Below are 24,488 nucleotides of genomic sequence, written 5' to 3'. Positions count from 1 at the left end.
ACCCACAGCGCTTTCTGTAGCAGTTTGATACAACTGAGTAGCTTGCTAGGCCATTTCAGTTAAGAGTCAACCCCACCGCTGTAGGCCTGGAGTTGCATATAGGCCAGACCAGGTAAGGACAGTAGTGAACAAATGGGCTTTTATAGCAATCCGGTCGATCCGCGATCATTATTAATGAGACCAGCTTTTTAAACCGGATTCGCTAATGGAATCTAATTCTCCCAGCTGCTACGGTGGGATTTGAACTCGTGTCTCCAGAGCATTAGTCCAAACCTCCAGATTACTAGTCCAGTGACAATACCCCCTTGTTATTGGTCTTCTGAAAGAAGAATCTTACTATGACTCTTAATTCTCTGTTGGCGTTAGCACAGATCCTTGCATGATGCTAACGCTGCCTGAAATTGGAAAGTGCCCCATTTCTTAATGCTAATAACGGCTCTGCCTCTTAAATCATTTACACACGACCTGACGTTGATCTCTTATCCACTCACTTTTGCAACCAGTGCCTGTGGAGCCATGGAAGATTATTTTTGATGAAGGTCCCCCAAGATGGAGCCTCCCTCGCTGAAAGTGCAGAGCGAAAAGTGGTCCGCACTTGCTCTGGTGTGAGCTGGGATGGTTCGTTACCACAGAGCGAAGCCTTCGAAACCGCCCCTTGCATCCTGGCACCTCCACTAGTGGTATGGCAGGGGAAACAGCTGTCTGACTCCTGAAAGGATTTTATGGGGTTAATGGTGGCGGGGTTAATATCCTGATCATATGATAACCTTGTTTAATCCAAGATTTACAGAATTCTGAAATGAAGGCTGCTCGTACTCGGAGGACTGAAGCAGTTTTCAAATTCAGGCACTTTTGGGAACAATTTTAACCCAACTCACCTGTCGAGGAACTGATGGGATTGCGTGAGATGCTGGTGTTATTGAAGTCAGTCCCAGGGTCAGTGCTGAGGCCATTAGGGCAGCAGGTGCATGGGATCACCGCTCTCCAAGTCACTCACCATCCTGACTTGGAAATATATCGGCCGTTCCTTCACTGTCGCTGGGTCAAAATCCTGGAACTCCCTCCCTACCAGCACTGTGGGTGTACCTACCCCACAGGGACTGCAGCGGTTCAAGAAGGCAGCTCACCACCACCTTCTCAAGGGGCAACTAGGGATGGGCAATAAATGCTGGCCCAGCCAGTGAAGCCCACATCCTGTGAACAAATAAAAAAAATGCTGAGCTGCCACTGACTGAACAAACAGGCTTCCATATCCACATTTGCTCCATTTTCTGTTTCTATTTCAGATCTCCAGTATCCCCAGCACTTTTTTTTTACATTGCGTTTCTTAATGGGGTTAATAATAGATCTCTGCTATAGCAAAGCACATTCTGCCCATCTAACTTCATCCAGCTCCTATCACCTTCACTCCTCCCCACAACATTGAATTGTTTCTTCAATGGTTCCCAGGTTTCTGCTTGCACTATAACTGGAAGTCTGCTCTCTGTAGTGTGTTGTGAAGAATTTCCTGATCTCTGCCCTAAATTTGCCTTTTACTAGTTTGTCCCTTGTCCCTTTGTTCTGCTCTTGTGATTTAATTTAACATGAAGGCTGAATAAACCTTTAGCAACGTCTGATTTATTGCACCAGTTGTGAAAACCTGACAGCCAAAATTCCTGGGAAACTGCCCAAGTAAGGACACCAATCTGTTCCTGTGTGCTTATTGTGCTCGTTTCTCAAAGTCTTTCAGCAGTTGTCAGAACACGCTGATGAAAGAACATCATTGACCTCTCGCACTGCTCCACAAGTCACCTTTCTTGATTGGTGAGAGAACTGGTCCATTTACATTGTCAGAAGGGGAAGATTCCCTCACGTTGACCCAACAGCCTTGCCATGTAATGGCAACCTGAGCAGAGACCTAGTCGACTAAGTGCCACCCGGAGGCAATGTTGTCTTCAAGCATAAATCCTGATGGCTTGAATCAGAAGGAGCAAACATATTGTATAGAACTCACACCCCCGTCTTCTGACAATATAAATAATGATTTATACTGTGAGTGCTGGAAAACCGAGATAAAAAAGAGAAGATGCTGGAAATACTGGCAGCATGCGTGGAGACAGAGGGGGGGGGATAGGGGCTTAACATTTCAGGTTTGTGACCTTAGAGTGGCCCTGATGAAGGGTCGCCAGCCCGAAATGTTAACCCTGTTCAGTGCCTCGCCTCTACCCCTTGTGGCTCCCTTCTCAGGTGCCTGCGTCCTGAGGCCCTAAAGCTGCGGCGCAGAGCGGCAAGGCTGCGGTTCAAAATTGCGGTCAGCGGCGTAGGCCCGGGCCTTGTCGGGGACTGGAAGGCCTAGGCCGTAAATCCAAACAACCAATCCGGTGTTGCTAAGACCAGATTATAAGGTGGGGGGGTGGGGAGTTCAGTTTTCATAGATGGCATGAGTGAGCTTGATTGGGTGGTCACAGTACAACAAAAACTTCCATTTATATAGCGACTTTAACAGAGTAAAACTTTCCAAATTGCTTCATGGCAGTGTTATCAAATGGAATATGGTACTGAGTCACCTAAGGAGATGTTGGGACAGTTTGTCAACAGTTTTGTAAAAGAGTTGGGTTTCGAGGGGCATTGTAATGGAGAAAAGAGAGGGAAGGAGGTGGAGAGGTACAGGGAGGAAATTCCTGAGCTTGGGGCCCCAGCAGCTTTACTTATTCTTTCAGGGAATGTGAAGTTTCTGGGTGTAGCAGTAACAGCAAGTCCAGCATTTTTTGCCTGTCCCTAATTACCCTTGAACTGAGTGGTTTGCTCGGCCATTTCAGAGGGCAGTTAAGAGTCAACCATATTGCTGTCGGTCTGGAGTCACATGGAGGCCAGACCGGGTAAGGATGGCAGATTTCCTTCCCTCAAAGACATTGGTGAACCAGATGGGGTTTTACAACAATCGGTGTGAGACTAGTTATTCCAGGTTTTTTTAATTAACTGAATTTGAATGCCACCAGCTGCTGTGGTGGGATGTGAACCATGTCCACTACAGCATTAGACTGGGCCTCTGGATTACTATTGTTTCATCTCCACCTTTCAGCCCATTTCAATCCCTTCCCACCACCTCACCCACACTAGGGCCATCTGCCACTAGCTTGCTTCCCTTAATGTCCCCATTAACACATCCTTTAGATAATATCATCACCGTCAACACCCCTTTGTCCTTTTGTCTATGACATCTTTGGCAGTCTCTTCTTGGCCTCCACCTATCACTGGCCCCCTATCGAGCTCTACCTGTCCCACCCCCTTCTACTAGCTTATATTTCATCTCATTTCTATATGTCTCAGTTCTGATGAAGGGTCACACGGATTTGAAACGTCAGCTGTGTCCCTCTCTGCAGATGCTGTCTGACCTGCTGAGATTTTCCAGCTATTTTTGTTTGTTTGCCTCTGGATTACTCGTCCAGTGACATTACTACTACACCTCCATCTCCCCCTGAAGGCTTAGGGGCATTTAAAATTTGGGGGTGTTCAAGAGGCTAGAATTGGAGAAATGTAGGTTGTAAGACCTGTGAGGATGGGTGGGGTGGGGGGGTGGGTCTAAAAATCAGGAGGTAGACTTTAAAATCAATGTAGCGATGTTAGTGATACAGGTGATAAATCCTAACACCAAGAAGCTATGTTGTTCCTAGGATTAAAGGAAGGAAAGCACATGGTAAAATGCAAACAAATTTAGACCATGTCTAAATGCAGTTTTTTTTTTTAGTTTTAAGGAAAATAACTTTCCAGGGATTGAGGTTATCGGATCGAACTTGGTGGGAGGGAATTAAATTTGCTGCCTTGCACCCGATAGGGTAGAGGAGGATAGGGAGGTTGGTGGGTGCAGTAGTAACAGCAAGGACTTTCTCACCCATGCAAGAAAAAAGCCAGAGGCCTTTAGTGCTATTGAGGGATTTTACAGTGCATCCAGGGCAAAGCAGCCCGCTTGACTGGCCCCTCCCCAACCCAGCCACAAAAACTCACTCCCTCCACCGCAGTGTGTACCATCTACAAGCTGCACTGCAGGAACTCGCTAAGAGGCAGCACCTTCCAAACCCACGACCGCTACCATCTAGAAGGACAAGGGCAGCAGATAGGTGGGAACATCACCACCCTGGAAGTTCCCCTCCAAGCCACTCACTATCCTCACTTGGAAATATATCGGCAGTTCCTTCACTGTCGCTGGGTCAAAATCCTGGAACTCCCTCCCTAACAGCACGGTGGGTGTACCTCCACCACATGGGCTGCAGCGGTTCAAGAATGCGGGTCACCACCACCTTTTTTGGGGGCAATTAAGGGGTGGGCAATAGAGGCTTGCCTAGCCAGCGACGTCCACATCCCATGGCTGAATAAAAAGAAATGATTCCGCTGGAGGTCCGGAATGCGGTAAAGGTTCAAAATGGCTTCTGCACCACTCCTCGCTATTGAAAATGATGCTGGTTTGGCAATACGGCAACATAGGGCAGAATTTCACCCATGTCGGGTGGAGGCCGACCGCCCCTTGTGGTTTGGGGCTGGAAGGCGATTTGACGCTGGTGGACCAATCGAGGCCCACCCGGCGCGAAATGTGAGCGGCCATGCTCAGCGCTGCCTGTGTGGGCGGGGGGGGGGTGTGGGGGGTGAGCGGGACAATCAGGAACTCGGAGCATGCGCGCGAGTGAGCGCTTGAGAATCTCCCTGAGGCACGGAGCCGCCTCAGGGAGGTGAAGTCTTGTATAAAAAGATAATAATGATAATAAAAATGTCATGAAACATTCCCCCCCCACCCCCCCGCCACCATGTGACTCTGTCACGTGAGCAGGGACATGTTATTAATTAAATTTTAAAATTTTTGTTTTATTTTTTTTACTTGCTTTAGGAAACCTCATCCCGCCCGTGGATGAGGTTCCCCAAAAAGTGCGAAGGCCGCTTGGCCTTTCCGCCAACCGTAAGGTCGGACGGGCTGCGAGAAATTCAACTGAACTGATCGCTTAACGGCCTGAACAGGCCTTTTAATTGTCGGCGGGCGCGCTGCCTGACTCTGGTGTCCGCCCGTCGAAAAAGAAACCGCGCGACTGCGTGTTGACATCGAGACGCTTGCCTGGTGTCCACGCGCGTCATCTTACGCTCGAGCGGATCGGGCGCGTAGCAGCTCGCCGAGCCAAAAATCTTGCCCAGAGGGTTGATGGCAAGACTCGGCCTTTTGAAGCGAGCCTGGATTTCGTCCTTCCTCTAATCAGAGCTTGAAAAACTGATCTGTCCGACGGCACTTGCCCAGACGGAGGAGCGGCGCCTTGCAAGTCATTTTGCTCGTTTTTATCTCATGACTCTCTGGAATCTGTGAGTATTCACCCATGGGCCGGGGACCCACGTGAAACTCGCTGACTTTTCCAGAACCGCTTCATCCAATTTAGGGCCGTGGGGCCTTGGAGCCGATCCTGACAGGCGATGGGCGCTAGGTGGTGTACACCCAGGATGGGACACCGGTCCAGCACAAGGCGCACGCTCACACTAAAGGGCAATTTACTGTGTCCACTCTGCCCAATCACGTCTTTGGATGGTGGGAGGCAACTGGAGGAAGCCAACACGGGCATGGGGAGAACACAGACAGACGCAGGAGGTCAGGATCAACAACGCTAAGTGCTGCACCACCCTGCTTCCCACCATCTGAAACTCAATATATTTAATTCATTTCAATAATCTGTATCAATAAATCAAAGCCAGGAAACAACAGGCCCTATTAGCTTGACTTTAAATATAGGCAAATTACTGGGAAGGATCATTAGAGGCAACTTGTAAGATTACATTGAAAGACAGTGTGTTATCAGGGGATCTCCGCATGGCTTTCACACACATTAGAAGGTAAGAAATTGGAGTAGGCCACACCAACCCTCAGGCCTGCTTCACACTTCAATGAGATCATGGCTGATCTCTGACTTCAAATCCACTTTCCCATCCTTCCACACGTCCCTTATTGCCGAAAACCTGTCAGATATAGTGAACACACAAGCTTACATCCATAGCAATAGGAGCAGGAGTAGGCCATTCAGCCCCTCGAGCCTGCTCCGCCATTCAGTAAGATCATGGCTGACCTGTTTGTGTTTCGAGTTCCACATTCCCATCTAGCCCCCATAACCTTTGACTCCCTTGCCTAACACAAATCCATCTACCTCTGCTTTAAAAATATTCAATGACCTCCACCTTCTGAGGCAGAGTTCCAAAGTCGCACGACCCTCAGAGAAAAAAAATTCTCCTCACCTCTGTCCTATTAGGGCGACCGTTAATTTTAAAACGGTGCCCCCTAGTAGGTCTGGACTCACCTACAAGAGAAAACACCCTTTCGATGTCCACCTTGCCAAGACCATTCAGGAGTTAATAGGAGATAGTCAAGGACTGAGAGGCCACAGACCTAGTGGGGGAGGATTTTCCCTTCGCTGAGAGGGAGCGGCTGTGAAATGGGCCAGTTAATGGCCAGCCAGTGTGAAACGCGTGCTGAGAGCATCAGCGCTGCCTGGGGTTGGGAGGATTGCGAGCGCTGAAGTCTGCGCGTGCGCGGGGCTGTGCTCACCGAAAGCCCCCTGAAGCCTCGGAACTGCCTCAGGGAGCTGAAGGGTTTAAAAAGGACGTATAAAGATTCGAAAAATAAGTGAAACGCGTCTGCACCACATGAGTCTGTCACACGAACATGTTGAAAATGAGTTTAAACGTTTTATTAATTGTTATTTTATTCACTGTTGGAAACCTCGTCCCGCCCATGAATGAGGCTTTGCAAATAATGCAAAGGCCGCTTGACCTACCCTCCCACCCGCCAACCTTAAGGTTGGGCAGGCAGCGAAAGATCCAGCGTAATTACCAGCTTAAGGGCCTCAATAGGCCTCTTAATTGTTGGCGGGCGCCCAACCCCGCCGACTGAAATATTGCACGATGACGTTGGGTCGCTGGCCCGACACCACCTCGCATTATTTCCGTTTTCAGGTCGACGGGGGCTCAGCCGAATCAGCTGCGTGCCCGCCGACCTGTCAGCGGCCTACAGAAGCCATTGGCAAAGTAACGGAGCTTGTTAAAGGACCTGCCCATCCAACCTTAAGGTTGGCGGGGAGGCCGGGAGCCCTGGCGGGCGTCTGAGAAAGCGTGGAACCTCATCCACGGGCGGGATGAGGCTTCACGTAGGTTTCTAAAAACTTAATGAAAGTTCAACTAAAAGTGATGGACATGTCCCGGCTCATGTGACAGTGTCACATGAGGGGTCATGTCAGGGAAATTTTATTTTTCTGTTTTTTTTGCATTTTTCAATTTGGCGCCCATCTCCCTCAGCCTCAGGGAGGTGAGTGCGCTCTATCGTGCGCATGCGTGAAAGAGCGCACTCTCGGGAGTCCCACCCCACACCCACACAGCGAGCGCATAGTGCTTCCTGGCGGATGTCACGCTGGGCGGGCCTTAATTGGCCCGCCCATGTAAGATGGCAGCTGGGCACCGATCGGAGGCGAGCTTCCACGCGCCCACTCCTGAACTTCCCCCACCCCCAACAGGGCAAAATCCTGCCCTATGGCTCCTAGTTCTCGTCTCTCCAGTCAGGGGACAAAGTGTCTCAGCCTCCACCTTGTCGAGAGCTCCAAGAATTTTATAATTTTCGGTGTGATCACCGCTCATTCTCCCAAACTCCAGAAAATATAGGCTCAATCTCTCCTTGTTAGGCAACCTTCTCATCTCTGGCAAAAGTAATATTTTGCTTCATCAAATTGTTGAATTGCTGGTAAAAGTTACAAGGTATGTGGATGAAAATCATCCAGTCAACATTACGTAGGTGGAGTTCCAAACAGCCTCTGAGAAAATGATGCGGAAAAGTCTATTAAGCAAGGTTTAGCCTTGTTGGATTGGGAGGCAGATAAGAAACTAGTAATATTTTCAGAAATGGAAGGTAGTTATTAATGGTAGATGTCCTGCATGAGACCAGTCAATAGTGGAATCTTATAGAAACAAAGGAACTAGGAGCAGGAGTAGATCATTCGGCCCTTCGAGCCTGCTTCACCATTCAATATGATCAGGGCTGATCCTCTATCTCAATGCCGTACTCCCGCTCTCCCCTAACCCCTTGATGCCTTCAGAGTCTATAGGAATTAGTGTTAGGGCTGTTATTCTTCATCCTCCTCCTCAATGGCCTGGAGATATCTGGCACACATGTCTTCCACACCCAGATCCCTATGTTGTCCCTTGTTGGGAAAGACATGAGTTCATATGGTCACTACGGGTAGTGATTACTTTAAACAGATCCCATTGCATTTGACGTTATTCATCTTTCCCTTCCTTGCTGTTGTATTTGCATTGTTCAGAGTTCAGAAACCTTTATGCTCCATAGGGCACCCAACGCTTGGAGAATACCTATCCTTATAAGCCTCAATTCTGTTCCGAACCAGATGTTTTGCCAGCTGTTTCCTTTGTGCCTAATTAACATAGTATTAACTGAATTTGCTGGGTGTCTTTCCGCTTGTCGGTGAGGAAAAGAAATATTCTCATCTTAAGTTGCGCTTAATGCTTACTAATTTTACACTTTTGCACTCCAGTCTGTGCTCACAATCCCAAGTTAACTAATCAGCTTACATCTATTGTAAGTTGTCCTTTCTTCTCAGTGTTTTGTGATTGGTGGTTGCACCTCTTTTCAATCCACTTCAAAATAAAATTGGCTTGTGTGAGTGTCTCTGAATGACTTGAATCCTTAAATTTGTGCACCATTTCCTGTACTTTGGGCTCCTTCCCAACAATCATTAACTTGTATTTGCAGCGAAAATAAGCAATTTCCATGATTAGCCCCATATCTCCAATGAAACTTGCAATGTCGTGGCCAACTTGAATGAGATTGCATGCCCCACGGCCAATTCTGACTTTTCTATCACAAAATTTTGCTACATGGCAGCCCACTGTAATCTACTGTTCATTTTGAAAGGCAGTCAATATCTCACCATTAGACGATATATTCAGGCTAAAATTAATGGTGCATTTCTCTACAAATGAGCTAATTATACAGAAGCAAAAGCTACACCGCAAGTAATTTGTAATATAATATATATTGACTTGGAATGCACGTACTGTTCCAGAAACAAGGAAAAGTCCAAACCTTTGAGTTCTTTGCAAGAATCATTAAGCCGCAGCTCTGATTTGTTATGGGGATTAAACCTCCACGGAGCAGCTTTAGGCTGCCTCTGCTGGTAACAGAAAGTCATAGCAATTGAATCATAGAGTGGCACAGCAGAGGAGGTCCATGGGCCCAATGAGTCTGCACCAGAGCAGCAATCAGATTAGTTCCACTACCCCACTCTTTTCCCATACCCCTGCAATTATTTTTCTCTTTCAGGTATTTATCCATTTCCATTTCTGAAAGCCACCATTAAAAGCTTCAATGAATCTACTGTCCAGTTGTAAGGGATAACTCCGCCATCATATAATCCTAGCGGAGGAAGCATTGCTCACAAGGGAATACTGGTTTCAGAGAGGGAAGCAACACTGCGAGTGTAGTTCTCAACTTGTAGAAGGGTAAAGTGGAGGGTGGAATCACCTCCGCACTCTTAGCTTTCCTCAGAACCGAACTGATTCATTGTCAGCCATCTGATAACCTCTATATGAATCGTTTCTACCACTCAGGCAGACGACGAGTGAGAAGGGTCTGTTGGCTGCCTGCCAACTCGTTTGTTCTTGCACTAGGCTGCGTCGGAATGTATTCACTGCCTGATAAGTCAGCACGGCCCTGACAACCTTGACCTCATTATATTCTCATTGCCTTTCCACAATACTTGTTATCTCTTGACAGTTTGGTGTAGTATCTTTCTCCATCACCTTAGGAATATAGTTATCCCCAGACGGGTGTTAAATCATAATGGCTTTTTTGTACAGAATTTCCTTCTTGTTTAAACCATGACCGACCACTTTGACCATTATCCATCCTGCTGTTCATAGCATCGTGTTGATCTAAGTATAGGTAACTATATGAAACCAGTTAGTCCAAAGAAAGAAAAGTGTTACATTTTTACTAGAGACTTAATCAATAAACTTCAAATTCTGAGTAAGGTGGGAAGAGACATCAAAATTGAACCACGATGTTGTTCCTGGTGTTGACTGTGTTCTCTAGTCCCTCTGACATCCACCAACTGCAGAAGGTGTCAGGTGTACTGGTGGACACCCCATGGTCCCTCTCCACAGCCACTCGGGTGCAGATATAGCCACAGAAGAAAGCCAGGCAGAATGGCTGAAAGATCACCCCCGCTGCCTGGACCATGTGGATGGCCACTTTGACCAGGGGCAATCCAGCAATGGATAGGTTCTCCAACATTCTCACTCTCGTCGGCACATTATGGCCAAAGATTAAGAACGTGGGGATTGAAGTGCAACAAGAAATTCGGGAGCAGATCCATCAACTAATGGATGGGCGTCTGGAACCTCTCTGTGTGAAGCCAAGACAACCTGTGTTGACTTAGACAAATGACCTTGCACTGTGCCCCAGTACATGATTAGCTTTATTGATAAAAGTCTCACATTGATTGCGTACTCTGGACGGTCAATAATTGCACTTTAGCTCTTTCATTAAGTGTCTAAATGCGATGAGGGAAAAAAAACCTCTACCCCTTTCAGGAATATTGCACTCGGAATGATGAAGGATGGTAACGATGAACATCTTCCAATAACGGGCCGGGAAATCTGCCAATTGTACCCTGATAACTTCCACCTGCATTTTACAGGGTGGATAAAGCATTGAAAATAACGAATGCTGCTCTTTGTATGTGACGTTTAACTAAATATGCACAGTGAAATGCATTGGTTTCAAAACTTCTTAAAGCATAGCATTGCTGAAATTTCAGATTTCAAGTGCATAATAAATAAAAATTGAGACTTTTTCATAAATATGTTTCGCTTTAGCGACGTTTCAATTCTTCCTGTAAGTGCACAAATACTGAATATTATTTTCCCTTTAAGTTAAAGCATGGACACAATGGGCTGAGTGGCCTCCTCCTGTGCTGTTAAATCCCTTCACTTCAAAGAGGGGATGGGAGCAATTTCTTCAGGCAGAGAGCTGTTAAAACATGGTTTGAGTTTCTCCGTGTTGGAAAGACACTGTTGCATATCTTGAAGGGGAAAATAGAGAAGCGTTTAGAGCAGAGGGGGAGAGCAAGGCAATGGGATTAGCTTTGGGTTGCTCCAAGGACCAGCATGGACATGATGGGCAAGATAGCTCCAAAATGTGAAGGTTCAATACCGGCGAAAATAATCCATATTTAATCAATGTTTACCTGAGAAAGTAGCCCTTTCTACATTGCTGCATTGGATGATGCATGGCATAGCTTCATGCCTAGATAATCCTTTCTTGTGCACTGCACTTGATTCTCGACTTTTTATTAACCTCTAGCCACATCTCCTATCTAAACTGCCAACGTCCTCATTCTCCTGCTTCTCCACTTTTCTGCCCTACGGACTCTCTTACATACAATTCCGAGATGTCCTCCATTCGATGTTCTCCCATACTGGGCAGCATATATATATATATATATATATATATCGGCTGGAGGTGCTGTGCAGTTGGCTTGTGAACCTCTGGGCTTGACATTGCGATCAGTGTTCCTGGCTCTACAACGGCCTGTAATCGACACCGGCGCCCCTGGTCTTCCGTGAGCAGATTAGTTTGGAATTCAGTATTGTACCACTTTCGGTTTAGTGCACTGTCTTCACTGTTCATGACGCAGTCTGCTCTGCATTGGAGAGACCGGACACAGATTGGGTGCCCACTTTGTGGAGCATCCCTATTTAGTTTGAGCTTCTAGTCACAGGTCATTTTAATTCTCTCTCATGTCCACTCTGACCTCTCGGTCCTCAGCCTCCTACACCATTCGAAAGAAGCTCTACGTAAGCTTGAGGAAGCCCATGATCTCTACTTGGCATCTTCGGGGTTTTGGGTGGAGGGTGGGGTGCAACGTCCAGACTAGATGGTGTGCAAATCTCGGCTGCTATTAGCAAGTTGTAGATTAGTGACACATTGTTCCTTGGAGGGGCCTTTCAAGCAACACTCAGGATCGTGGCTCTTGACAAACAGGCTGGGGAGACTGTGGTGTGTTGGTGTGCTGAAAGAAAGAAAGACCTGCATTTCTACAGTGTCTTTCACAACTGCAGGATGCCACAAAGTGCTTTCTAGCCAATGAAGTACTTTGGAAGTGTAGTTATCTGTTTAATGTGACAGTCCATTTGCCCGCAGCAAACTCCCACGAATAACAATGTAATGATGACAATATTACCTGTGCTACTGGTGTTGATCGAAGGGTAAGTGTTGGTCAGGACACCAGGGCAAATTGCCCTGTGCTTCATAGTCCCATGGGATCTTTTATGTCCATCTGAGAGAGCAGACTATGGCGTTCTTCAGTATATTGCAAACTTATCAATCATACAAAAGGGACTGGTAAAATGATCATGTGGGTTCTTTATTTGAAGACGAGACCACATCCGTATAATAGTAACTAGGAGGTTATGTGGACATGCCTGACCTGTAGGACTGCTGTTCTCTTCTGTCTACAGAATCATGGGATTATACACCCTGTCTCATGATGGACAGCAGTTTAAGATGCATCCCTTATAAGATGCATGTACATCACAACATTTTAACATCTCACCTGAAAGACAGCACCTCTAACTGTGCAGCAGTCCCTCAGTATTGCACTGGAGTGTCAGCCTAGCTGTAATGTTCAAGCTCCTGGAGCCCGATGTCCAGCCAATGGAGTTTCTGCATCTCTTTATTGTTTATCACTTATTTCTTGAACATGCCCGCACTTATCATGAGAGTCAGCAGCCAGGCCTCTTGCTGGATGAAACATGGTGGTTCATGAAAAATGTAAGGCATTGAAAGCTGCCTCTGTTAGGACATTGGAAGTTGAAATGAATTCATGATGGGCTGAGTGCTTTTGTCTGTATTAATAATTAAACTAGCTGTGTCTCTCTCTCGAGAATGAATGAAACAGGACATGGTTCAGATGCAAAAGGACAGAGGCTTATCCAAGTAGGTGTGGTGGGGGGGGGGCGCAAAGATGCAAATATTTTGTCAGTGTTTGTTGGACCATAATCCTTGACTGTTCCCGAATTGTTCGTCTGTGTGGTCAGCATTGGTAGTTGGTGCTGTATGTTTTCTTTTTATGTAAAAAAAAAATCTAAAATTTACACCTGTACGTCACTGTGAATGCATTTTACAGCTCCTGCCATCGAACATTCGGGTTATTATCAGGGCCAGAGTGATCTCCTTGACAAGTTTCAGTCAGAGAGGCACTTTCCGGAATTCTTTGTCCCACCCCAAATCAGCCATGTCTTTCTTTTCTGTTTTATTGCCTTTTCCCAGATCGCGTGTCTTTTGGGAGGAGTGGAGAGTGTTTACATTGTGACGCACAAGGTATTTCTATTGTTTAGGACAGACTAGATGGACCAGAGTTGTTGTTGTTGTCTGTCGAGTTCCTGTTGCTGAAGCAGCCAGTTTTTTTTATTTCTAAACCAAATGTTGATCAGTAAAATAGCACATGTTAAAAGAAAGACTTTCATTTGTATAGCGCCTCTCACAACCTGGGAATGTCCAGTAGTGCTTTACAGCCAATGAAGTCCCTTACGAGGTGAGGTCACCGTCGTAACGTGGAAAGTACAGCAGCCAATTTGCGCACAGCAAGCTCCCACAAACAGTAAGGTGATGCTGACTGTTCCTGTGATGTTGATTAAGGGATAAAAATTGACCAGGACACCCCGTTCTTCTTTGAAATAATTCTATGGGACCTTTCACATCCACCCAAGAGGACAGACTAAAGACAGCACCTAAAGAAAGTGAGGAGGCATTGCAGCCTGTTTGTGTCCTTGTTCCATTTCTCAGCAGTGGCCATTGATTAGCGATCAGAAATGGGAGCGACCCTGGCTGGTACTACGGTCAGTTATAACACATCCACCACTGCCTTGTTAAGGTCAATAGGGGGAGACCAAAGGTTGAAATAGGGTTCAGTCCCACCAGACTGAGAATTTTCCAACAAAACTTCAAGCAGAAGAGGTTTGCTTCTTAACAATGTGAAAATGCAGTGCGCACGGTTAATAAGTCCTCTCTTTTCGGCGGTTCTTGAGTATCATTGTTTGTTTCCTGGCGAGATCGAAGATCCTGTGCATTTCACAACCCAACGACGTTGGCCAGAATTTTCCGCTTCCCTCCCCGCCCCCTAGCGGGTTCTAAGGCAGAGAGGGGTGAGCATGAAATTGCGTGGATGGGATTCCCTCGGCTCCCGCCCGCACACACCTGGTCACTGGGATAGGCAAGGCTTCAGACAGGAAGGCCACTCTTGCCCCTGTTGAAGTCCCGTAAGTGGCCACTTGAGGGCCTTTTCCGGCCCAGCCTCAATTTTCCGTCTGGTGGGCAGATGACAGATCTGTGGGGTGGGGGGGGGGGCGAAACCTGAAAAGGGACAGAGTTCAATCTAGGGTGGGAAGGGAGCAGGTGGGGGCACCTCCATCAGAAGCTCCCTTCTGACTGGGGGCACCCTCCCCCTAAGGCCCAATGACCTCCAGACCTCCCTACCCCCCCATCCCCTGGGACCCCAATCGCACCCCCTCCCCTCCCCCACTCCCCCCGGCAACCAGGGCGCCTCTCCGCCCTGCCACTTGCCTCTCCTCCGGTTTCTGGCGCTTAGTTCCGGGCAGCTCCCTGCAGTGCCTCTTCTGTCCACTTCTTCCCTGTGATGGCTAGAAATCCTGCCTCCTGCCAATGAGCATTTGTTAGATCCCAGCCATCCTGAAAATTTAGGCCATTGTGAATAACCTGGAGTGTAACTCAATAGGGATTTCACATTGGAGCGAAAAAGCTCTCAATCCATGGAAAGAGTAACACCCTTTCATGAACCAGTATCCAAAGGGCTCCTTGGTATTTTAGTTGCGCATTGGCATCAAGTGTTACAGATCCAAGGCAGATGGGTGGATTTACAGAATCACAGAATTGCTACAACGCAGAAGGAGGCCATTCAGCCCATTGTGTCTGCACCAGCTCTCCAAATGAGCAACTCACTTAGTGCCATTCTCTTCATAACCTTGCACATTCTTCCATTTTAGATAATGGTTTAATTCCCCTTTGAATGCTTCGATTGAGCCTGCCTGCACCACAGTCTCAGGCAGTGCACTCAAGACCTTAACCACTCCCCAAGTGAAAAAACCTTTTCTCGTGATGCATTTTCTTCTTTTACCTATTACTTTAAATCTGTGCCCTCTCGTTCTCAATCCAGCCACCAATGGGAACAGTTTCTCCCTGTCTGCTCTGCCCAGACCCCTCATGATTTTGAACACCTCTTTCAAATCTCCTCTTAGCCGCCTTCTCTCCAGATCAGCCATAGTCTAAATTGAATGATGGAACAGGACAGAGGGGCTGAATGTTCCTACGTTCTTGAAGTTTACAGTAGAGGAGACAGGTTGACTGTGTTGTGTTAATGAAAACAATAGACTCTTTTATGGACATGCATCCAGTGGAAAATTTATGTTCTCCACTGCACCTTTTTAAATTATAAAGAACAATGACACTGGCGACCCAATTTCCCCAGCTAGTGTGAGGTGCTGCTGTGCTCAATAGCTGTGTTGCTGGTTGGAGGATGGGAAAGCCAAGGTGGGCTTGAGAATTCTTGAACACGAAGAAGGTAAAATAACCTGGAGCTAACGGAAATGAAATTATTCTTTGCGGCACACACCAACAGCGTAAGCAGAGAGGAATCCTTGCCTGATCATGTAGTCCGTGGTATTGTGGAAGGGTGCATGCAGGGCCACAGAGTTACCACTGATGACCTCCCTGCCCTTCTGCTATCTTGTTCGTCTAGGCAATAGCACAGCTGTCTCCCGCTGTTAGTTGTCTGTTGGGAATGGGGAGGAGCAGGGCCAGTGGGTGGGTGGAAAGAACTTATTTGCCTGAATTGAAAAGAATAAAACCATCGTTCACCTGCTTTATGCCGCAACGGATGGATTGACTAAATTAATCATGAACATCTTAATTATTTATATCTTCTCTTTGAAGGAATTGCCAGCATTGGGATGTTGTGTGTAAACTACAGAAGGTTAATGGGCGGATGCCATTGCACACCCTTAAAATAATTTGCAGCACAGAAGCGTGCTCCACAGCCCTGTGCTCTTGTGCTGTTTATGATCCATATAAGTGTTCTTCTACCTCACTTCATCTATCCTGAACTCTAATCCCTCCTCTCCTTTCTTCCTGAGGAACGAGTTAACTATTAAATGTGTCTGTGCACCTGGGACTACATAACACATTGCAAAGCCTTTAGAACTCACAAGCTTTTTCATTTTTTTTTCAGGAGCCTTGAAGATCAAAGTTCCGGAAGTCCCCGTGATTGCCATATTTGGAAAAGACGTCACCCTGAACTGTTCCTTCACCACAGACGCTAACTTTTCCCTTGGCGACCTCAGTGTCATATGGCAGCTCACTGAGACTCGCAAAATGGTGCACACGTACTCACTCCAGCAGGACCAGCAGTCGGACATCTTTGTGAACAGGACAGCGCTCTTCACTGAGGAACTGGCAAAGGGGAACGCCTCCTTACTCTTGAGGCATGTCAGGATCGAGGATGAGGGCAGCTTCACCTGCTTTGTGAGAATTGAAGACCACCAGAGCGCTCCCATCAAACTCCAGCTGGCAGGTAGGACCCCGTGAGATTGCGACATCAACAACCTGCTACCTTCACTGGCGCCCAGTCCGACAATGCCTCCATTTTAAAAATGCAGATCCCTCCATGGCCTCGCTCTCTCTATCTCTGTAATGGATTCCTAAGCCCACAATCTGGAACCCCCTCCCTAAGTCACCTCTCTTTCCCTCCTTTCAAAACAATCTTTAAGACCAAGAATTTGACTGCATCTTCTGTTGGCTCCATCTCAGTCTTCTTTGTCTTTTAATACATTCCTGAATAGCTCCTTGGGACATTTTAGGACATTAATGGCTCTGTATAAATTTTGTTTCAGGCCTGTCCTATATTATGGGGCTGACACTTTGCCTTCTCATGTATATGAGAAGCAATACCAGTGACATGGCAAATGCCTCACCCCCACAAACAAAACTCCACTGGTACGTGGGACATGGGTGGAAAAAAAATGACCAAACTAGGAATAAAATTCAAATTCGGGAGTGGGGGTTGTGTCAGTCACGGGTATGCTGGAGGGGAGATGTTGGCCAGTTGGGGTTGTGGGAGTTTTGGGGGGTGCAGGTTGGGTCAGGTTGGGCAGGGCCTGGGGGAGGTATTCGGGGGGGCTGGGGGCTGGAGGGAATCCCGTAGTTGGAAGGTGGTGTCGGGCACTCGGGTGGGGTGGGTGTCGTGAGCTATGGAAGGGAGGGGTGTGTCAGGCATTTGGGGAGGCCGGGGGTGTCGCACACTCACTGGGAGTGGGGAGGTGTTAGCCAGTTGATGTGTGCGGGGGTGGTGTCGGCCAGTTGGGTGGTGGTGGGGGGGGCATGTGGTTGGGTTGAGCGAGGCCTGGGGGGGTAGTCGGGGTTGGAGAAAGTCCCATAAATGGGGGAGGGGTCTGTAGTTGAGGGTCCCTTTAGGGGGGATGCCCGTGAGGGGGTCAGTGTGGGTCTGTGCAATAGTTACCCAGAAGCTAGAAGTTGTTTCAACTCTTCTAACCTTTTCTGGGTAACTATTGATGTAACACAACAGGAACCATCCGAAATTTGCGATTTAAGTTGCATCTTCAGATGTTCCCCAGTGCAGGGAAGTTGTCCATTTGGAAGTTTGCTCTTCCTAAGCAATTGCCTTGCAATCCTTACCTGAGAACTTTGGTGGGGGGGGGGGCGGGGGGGGGGTTGTTGGGGGGGCGGGGGGGGGGGGGGGTGTTGGGGGGGGTGTTGAAGGGTAGGGACGGTATAGCCCAAAGATGCTCTGCAAACGACAGCTCCAGGGCGCCAGAAGTTACGACCCAAAGTGAAAATAGGGCCAAGCTGCTTGGACATCAGGAGTCGGACTGTCAAGGATCTGCAGCTTCTATTTGACACATAGGATGCAGAGAGATTGCTGGAGTTGTAACCTTCTCACAGAGCAAAACATGTCGACATGTTGAGAGTGTGTTCACTAGCTGATATTTTTCACCATTTGTGTTGCTCCAGCGTCGTACTCCAAGCCCAGCCTGCACTTGGAACCCAACAAGAACTTGAAGCCCGGTGACGAGGTGGCCATCGCTTGCCACTCTTCAGGGGGTTATCCCCCGGCCAAGGTGCAGTGGCACGATGGGAAAGGGAGCAACATCACAGAGAACATCACCACTTCGCAAGTGGCCAATGAGGAGGGCCTGTTTGACGTCCGCAGTGTGATCAGAGTGATACTGGAGCCCAACAGCACCTACAGTTGCATGGTGAGGAACGAGCTACTGAACGAAGAGACCCAGGCTGTGGCAACCATTACAGGTCAGTCGCACATCACTAGGCTGCCAGCTTGGCAATTTGAGGCCTGCGCTACTTCGAAATATAATAGAATGTTGTAACAGCATAACTTTCACAGCATCCATTCCAATTACTGAGCGCTGCCTCCGAGGAGTTCTGAAGTGTCTGAAACATCTGTTCATTCATTCTGCTCTGCAAGCGAACCAGCCGAAAACCACTTGACATCACAATAGGATATTGGGAAAACATGTTTAGAAATTTTGATGGGCAATTTTTCTTTTCTGTAGGGGGGCGAGGAGTGGGGGATATTTTGTCCTTTCCAATTCTGGAGCAATTTAAGCTTATTATAAACCTGGAACATGATGGAAATATACCATAAGTTTGGCAGTTTCTGCACGAGAGAGACTGGTTAATGTCTGAAATAAGACCCTGCCTCAGAACATGTTATCTGTTCACCTTAAATCTGTTTTAATTTACAGGTAGTTACATTTTTTTTACTTTGGAGAGTTATGAGATGGATCTGCTGTAAAGGAGTTGAATTGAATTACTGTAGATAGAATAACGAAGGAGAAACTGTTTCCAATGGCAGGAGGGCTGGTAACCATAGGAGACAGACTGAAGATAATTGGCAGAAGAATCTGAGGAATGATTAATTTTTTTTCTAATGTAGTGAGTTGATAGGAGCTGGAATGCTCTGCCTTGAAGATTGGTGGAAGCAGGTTCAGTGTAACTGAAAAGGAAACTAAATGACAATGTCCCTGGGGAAGCAGGGGAGTTGGACTGAATGGATAGCTCTACCGAAGCACCAGCACAGGAAGGATGGGGTGAATGGCCTCCTTCTGTGCTGTATCGTTCTAAGTTAAGATGGCAGGGATGGATATGTTTACAATTCATCATCAAACCCTCATACTGCAGGTCTTGCTTATTCAGTCACACTTGAGTCAATGGCTGATTAACTAGAGATTTTTCAATTTCTTTTGGGTACAGTTAAGGCTACCTTAATTTAACAATTGGAAGTTGTTAACCAATAACTTGGAACGAAGGGAATTGTACAAACAGTTCAATGTTTGCTGAACAGTTGTGATTTTCCTTAATTAATTGGATTCTGAAAATAGCTTTTATTGGACAAAGTTAAATGCTATTTCACTATGTCTTTGCAAATGAGGTTAAAAATGCAGACTTAATATAAAGCCATCTTGAAAATGCGATTAAATAGCAGGTTGCTTTGCGATGTATTTGTACTGGCCTTGTCAGATTAATGTTAAATTGAAGGATTGACAGATTTAACCTTCAGGCTCATTTGTCAATCATTGATCTTGTCCTTAATTTAGCAAGACAAGATTCTATATGTGCCCATTATTGGTTAAGTGCATGACCTCCCTAACATTAAATGTCATTGACTTGCCAAATGTTAAATAAGAGAAGTTGACAGTGATATATTAGAATTTTCATCCTGGTAAACTCGAATTTCAATGAGGAGATTTAAATACATTACTGAACCTGTCCCAGAAGTCACCTTTCAGTAGAAGGTACACTTCAGTTTCTGCCTTTATATTGTTAATGTACATGGTGATTAACTGCTAACAAGGGCTAGATAAGTCTTTTATCCGTTCCGGCAACCTGGGCATTGTTTGCAAGCCCAGCATTTGTTGCCCATCTCTAATTATCCTTGAACTGAGTGGCTTGTTAGGCTTTTTCAGAGGGCAGTTAAGGGGCCATTCATATTGCTGTGGGTTTGGAGTCACTTATAGACCATCCCTAAAGGGCATTAGTGGACCAGCTGGGCTTTTACGACAATTGTTGAAGGTTTTCCGATGCCATTATTGACTAGCTTTCAATTCCAGTTTTTTTATTTATCAGATAAAGTGAATTTATCAATTAACGGGTTTCAAATTTCACCAGCTGCCATGAGGGATTCAACATAACATCCCCAGGGCATTAGCCTGGGCTTCTGTCTGGATTACTAACCCACTGGCATCACCACTACAACACCATCTCCTCACATGAGTAATGTAAGTTAAAGGAGCAATGAATTTTGAGGGGCATTTGAACATTTGCCAAACACTCTCGAGTTGGCTCCCTTAATCAGCAGAATGAAGTTACAGATAATTCCAACTCTTTGGAACTCCTTGAGACACTGACAGGAGGGAATGAAGGCCCGCTCAACAGTCACCATGCGGAGAAGGGCATCGGGTAAGGTTTCTAGACGCGGAGGCCACATTGTAATATATTAATTCAAGGAGAGAAATGGGAAGAGTGTCCATGGTGTTGCTGAGATCACAGAAAGGGGCTTTGAAATCATAGATGATCCAGATGCTACCCAGCTTCAATACCATTGTTCCAGACATGTCTATAAACCTGATCACAGAACTTTTCTTGCTTCCTAACTTGTTTCCGCAGAAGATTATGGGGCTAAGCTCTGGGAGCTGGTGACATCTCCACTTCTCATTGCACAGCATTACAGATGAATGCATTGTACTTCCCAACCTAACATAAAGATCCACTTGCAAGGATGATAATTCTTCCCAGTCAAGAGTTTATGCTGACATACAGTGGTGGAGTTTAGAATACTGTTACAACCTCTGTAGAGATGGTTTAAAGAAAATTTCAAACTACTAGCTGTTACCTGAAAGGATGGCACATCAAGATTTTACATTTTAAAAGAAGTGTTAATGTATTAATGACTAAAGACAAAACACTATTAATTAAACACTATTAACTTTTCATAGACAACTTATACTTTAAACTACTGAACCGAGACTGGCACTTTCTATTTTTAATGACAACCAAAAACCCTGATTTTGTTACACTACTTTTGTTAGCCTCTTAAGTAGATGTTCAATTTTCTGGAACCTATCCAAAGTGTATAGCAGCTCCCAAAGGTTTACTATTTTTCCTTTCCCAATAAAATTTTCCATTGTGAGAATTTCATTTCCCTAGGGATTCTTCCTCTGGCTTCAGCTAGGCAAATCCTCCAGCCTGGCTTTAACTTCTCACAAATTTGGTCTTCGAAGTGAGTGCGAGTTCTCACCTGCTTTCTGCATGGTGAACAATAGCGTCAGCATTTTCTCTCCTTAAAGTGCAGGCTAACACCTATCTTTTGTTCTCTGATTCCCAGTCAGACTGTAGAACTCCCAGCAGACTGCACAAGACCAAAAACTGCAACTGCCTGTGTGTGTGATAGGTCTGGGTTTATAGGGAAGCCTGTAACCCAATCTTAAAATGGCTTCCTCTACCCTCCATTCCATGGCAACGGGAATTACACTTGACTTGTATCTAACTAAAAATGTTCATCGGCTACCTTTGTTTACAAAGCATTTTATTTTAGAAACAAAGAGACAGTTTCCAGCAAAGCTCTTTGTACTGGAGTATTAATAACAACTTTCAGGAGAATTGGAGACTTCCCATTGTGAACTTAGAAATAGCTGCCGTTGTTCACAACAACTAACATTTGGCATCTCCTTTTCAATAGCACAATGACCTGGATTTTTGCACTCGGCTCAGGAGCACAAAGTCGGGACATTTCCCGGCTCCGCAAACCTGACCTGGGAGAAAGTGCCCCAGAAGTGGGATTTTCATTTTGGGATGGCAGTGTTATCTGGGACTCCTGCCTGCTGTCCATGAAACAAGCATTGAGGCTGCCGGTTGTGGAGACAGGCTGTGGGGGAAAGCCTGCCTCCATGCTCTGGCACTGTGTCCAAGATTTTTGAAAACCAATAAGACAAAAGAACAGCCCTCCAGCCCTCACTCCGCACACCCCCACACACTCCTCACACCCCCTCATCCCCCACACACTCCCCATGCCCCACTTATGCCAACCCATGCCACATCCATGTCAACTCATGCGCACTACCCACCCCTTATGGCCCCTCAGACCTTCCCTGTCAACCTATGCCCCTCTATCCACCTCATAGCCCCTCATACCCTCTCTACCAAATTCTACCCGCTCCCATGGCTGCTCCTACCTGCCATGCCAACCTATGTTCTGCTACACCCACCATTGCCCTTTATAGCCCCTATGCCAGCTTAGTGTCAACTCATGCCAACCTATGGCCCTACTCATCACCCTTTGCCCTGAAACCCGCCCATGCCATCTCACCGAGTATCCATTATGGGCAAACCTCAGAACACATGCCGAAATTAAATAAAATAAATTTTTGAGTGTCTGTTGCAGATTTTATTTTTAAAAACATCACTCTCATTCATTCAAATCCATTCACCACATTTATGTCCCTTCCTTATAAAAACAAACATTTCGTTCAAGCACTTAGTCCCCTATAAAAATAAACATTGGAATTCATAATCCCACTTCAAAGAGCCCATGATTTCTTGTAGCTGTCAATAAAACTGGAATGGAAGGCATCCTACTGTGATAATTGAAGGTTGTGAAGTCGGTTATGTAGCGCCAGCATAGTAATGGTAACCCTTATGTCAACAGAGTCAAATAGCAAGCAATGATTTTCTTTCAACATTCCAGACATTTTCCCAAAGAGTTAAACAACAGGTGTTTTAAATGCCTTTAAAGCATGACAGTTGCCTTTGACAGTTCATTTTTATGCTTTTGACAGTCCCAATGAACTTGACAGTTATTGAGTTCATGGATTTTTATGCACATTCATGGCTAGTTTTAACAATCCCAAGGGGCACCTGACCTCTCCCAAAGGGCAGCTGACCTCCCTGAAAGGCATCCCGGGACCATATCCAAAGGAGTACCCTACCTCTCTAACAGGTTACCTCACCTTTCCAAAGGACTCCACAAAGTTCAGACCTGCTCCTACCAGGTCTAACCTGCACACATCGTGTTTCACACACCTGGGTTACCAAAATCAGATATGAATGGAGGCAGCTGCTGATTTATATGGGCATCTACCTCTGCAAAACGCGCATGCACAAATTGCAAACCAAGCCCATTCATGTTCTCACAAAAATGTTGGGTGGAGGGGGGGTCTTCTGAATCTCGGTCTCTTCTGCCATTTTTGCATCACTTGGTCTTTGTGAAAGCCATGGCCAATGTGACTCCAGCTTAGGCCACTTGACTCCTTTCGTTTAGCCTATCTTTAAAGATACAGTCCTAAACTATAACACTCTTATGAACCAAAAGATATAGCCCTGAAACTTAATAATCATTTCAATGTCAAATTTGTAACAAGACAAACACTAAATAAAACTAAAATGAAAACAGATAATCCTGGAAATACTCTGCAGGTCAGGTAGCCTCTGAAATAAATTCTTGATAATGAGACATTCCTGGTAGTCTAAGATACAATAAATTTCTTTTTCAGGTATACTGACAAATCAATTATTTTGAACTGCAAAATATCCAATTTTTGTGACCCAGAATATCACTTTTTCTTTTGCCATGGAATTGTATGTTCGCAGTCTAATAAATCTAAGTGACTGCCCTGAGGGTGACCAGAGAAAGTTATAGCTGCACGACCCATTGTTGCACACTTTAAGTCACCTTAGAGATAAAGGAGAAAAGTTCAAGTGTGATTGCTGAAACACGCAATGTGTGATACCATTACCCTACATCTATCCAGTAAGATTGTCAGCCAGAACGGTGGGCGCTTCAGCAGAGATTGAAATCGGAACATTGTGAAAGCTGGTAATAATTATAATGTGTTGTCACACTCTGACTGACTGAGGTTTTCCCTGAAGACTGCTATCTTGCTGTTGTGCAAATGTTCAAAAATCTATTTTTATAGCACTGTAGGAGTTTGTCGCTAGTTGCCATGTGTTAGTGATATTGTAAACTCAGTGGGAAGAATCCCTCTGGCTGTCATGATTTTGGCTAGAAGTGCTCATCATAAAGGAGACTTTCTTATATATACTATCCTAATGATACCACTAACCTGGAGCAACCAAAGGAATCTTCCTCCCATATAAACAGATGGAACAAAAATTGTTGCCATTTACAAGAGCTGATTTTCCTGAGTCAGTCCTGCTGATTTTGTATCTTGGGATCCACAAGCTTCTGGCAGTATTAAATCCAACTAAGTTTATAAGGAAGGCAGCAACCATTCAAAACGCTAGTTCCAAAAACAAATTGTTGGTTTGTGTTCATTAAGCCAATCCTATATAAAACGCAACTCAGCCTCAACGT

At 46.0% G+C, this 24,488-nt stretch overlaps 1 protein-coding gene across 5 annotated transcripts in view; it reads left to right on the top strand.

Annotated features, from left to right (window-relative positions):
* cd276 (CD276 molecule) overlaps nucleotides 1–24,488 on the top strand; it is a 518,869-nt gene that overhangs the window by 292,402 nt on the left and 201,979 nt on the right. For all 5 annotated transcript variants that reach the window (XM_041178516.1, XM_041178515.1, XM_041178513.1 and 2 more), the window contains exons 3-4: nucleotides 16,314–16,655; nucleotides 18,113–18,409. In XM_041178516.1, coding sequence (XP_041034450.1) covers nucleotides 16,314–16,655; nucleotides 18,113–18,409 — 639 coding nt within the window. The remainder of the gene's footprint in view (nucleotides 1–16,313; nucleotides 16,656–18,112; nucleotides 18,410–24,488) is intronic.

The sequence above is a fragment of the Carcharodon carcharias genome, chromosome 32 (assembly GCF_017639515.1).
Source record: "Carcharodon carcharias isolate sCarCar2 chromosome 32, sCarCar2.pri, whole genome shotgun sequence".
Lineage (NCBI taxonomy): Eukaryota > Metazoa > Chordata > Chondrichthyes > Lamniformes > Lamnidae > Carcharodon > Carcharodon carcharias.
The sequence above is the reverse complement of the archived record's forward strand: the minus strand, read 5'-3'. Positions and strand labels throughout refer to the sequence as shown.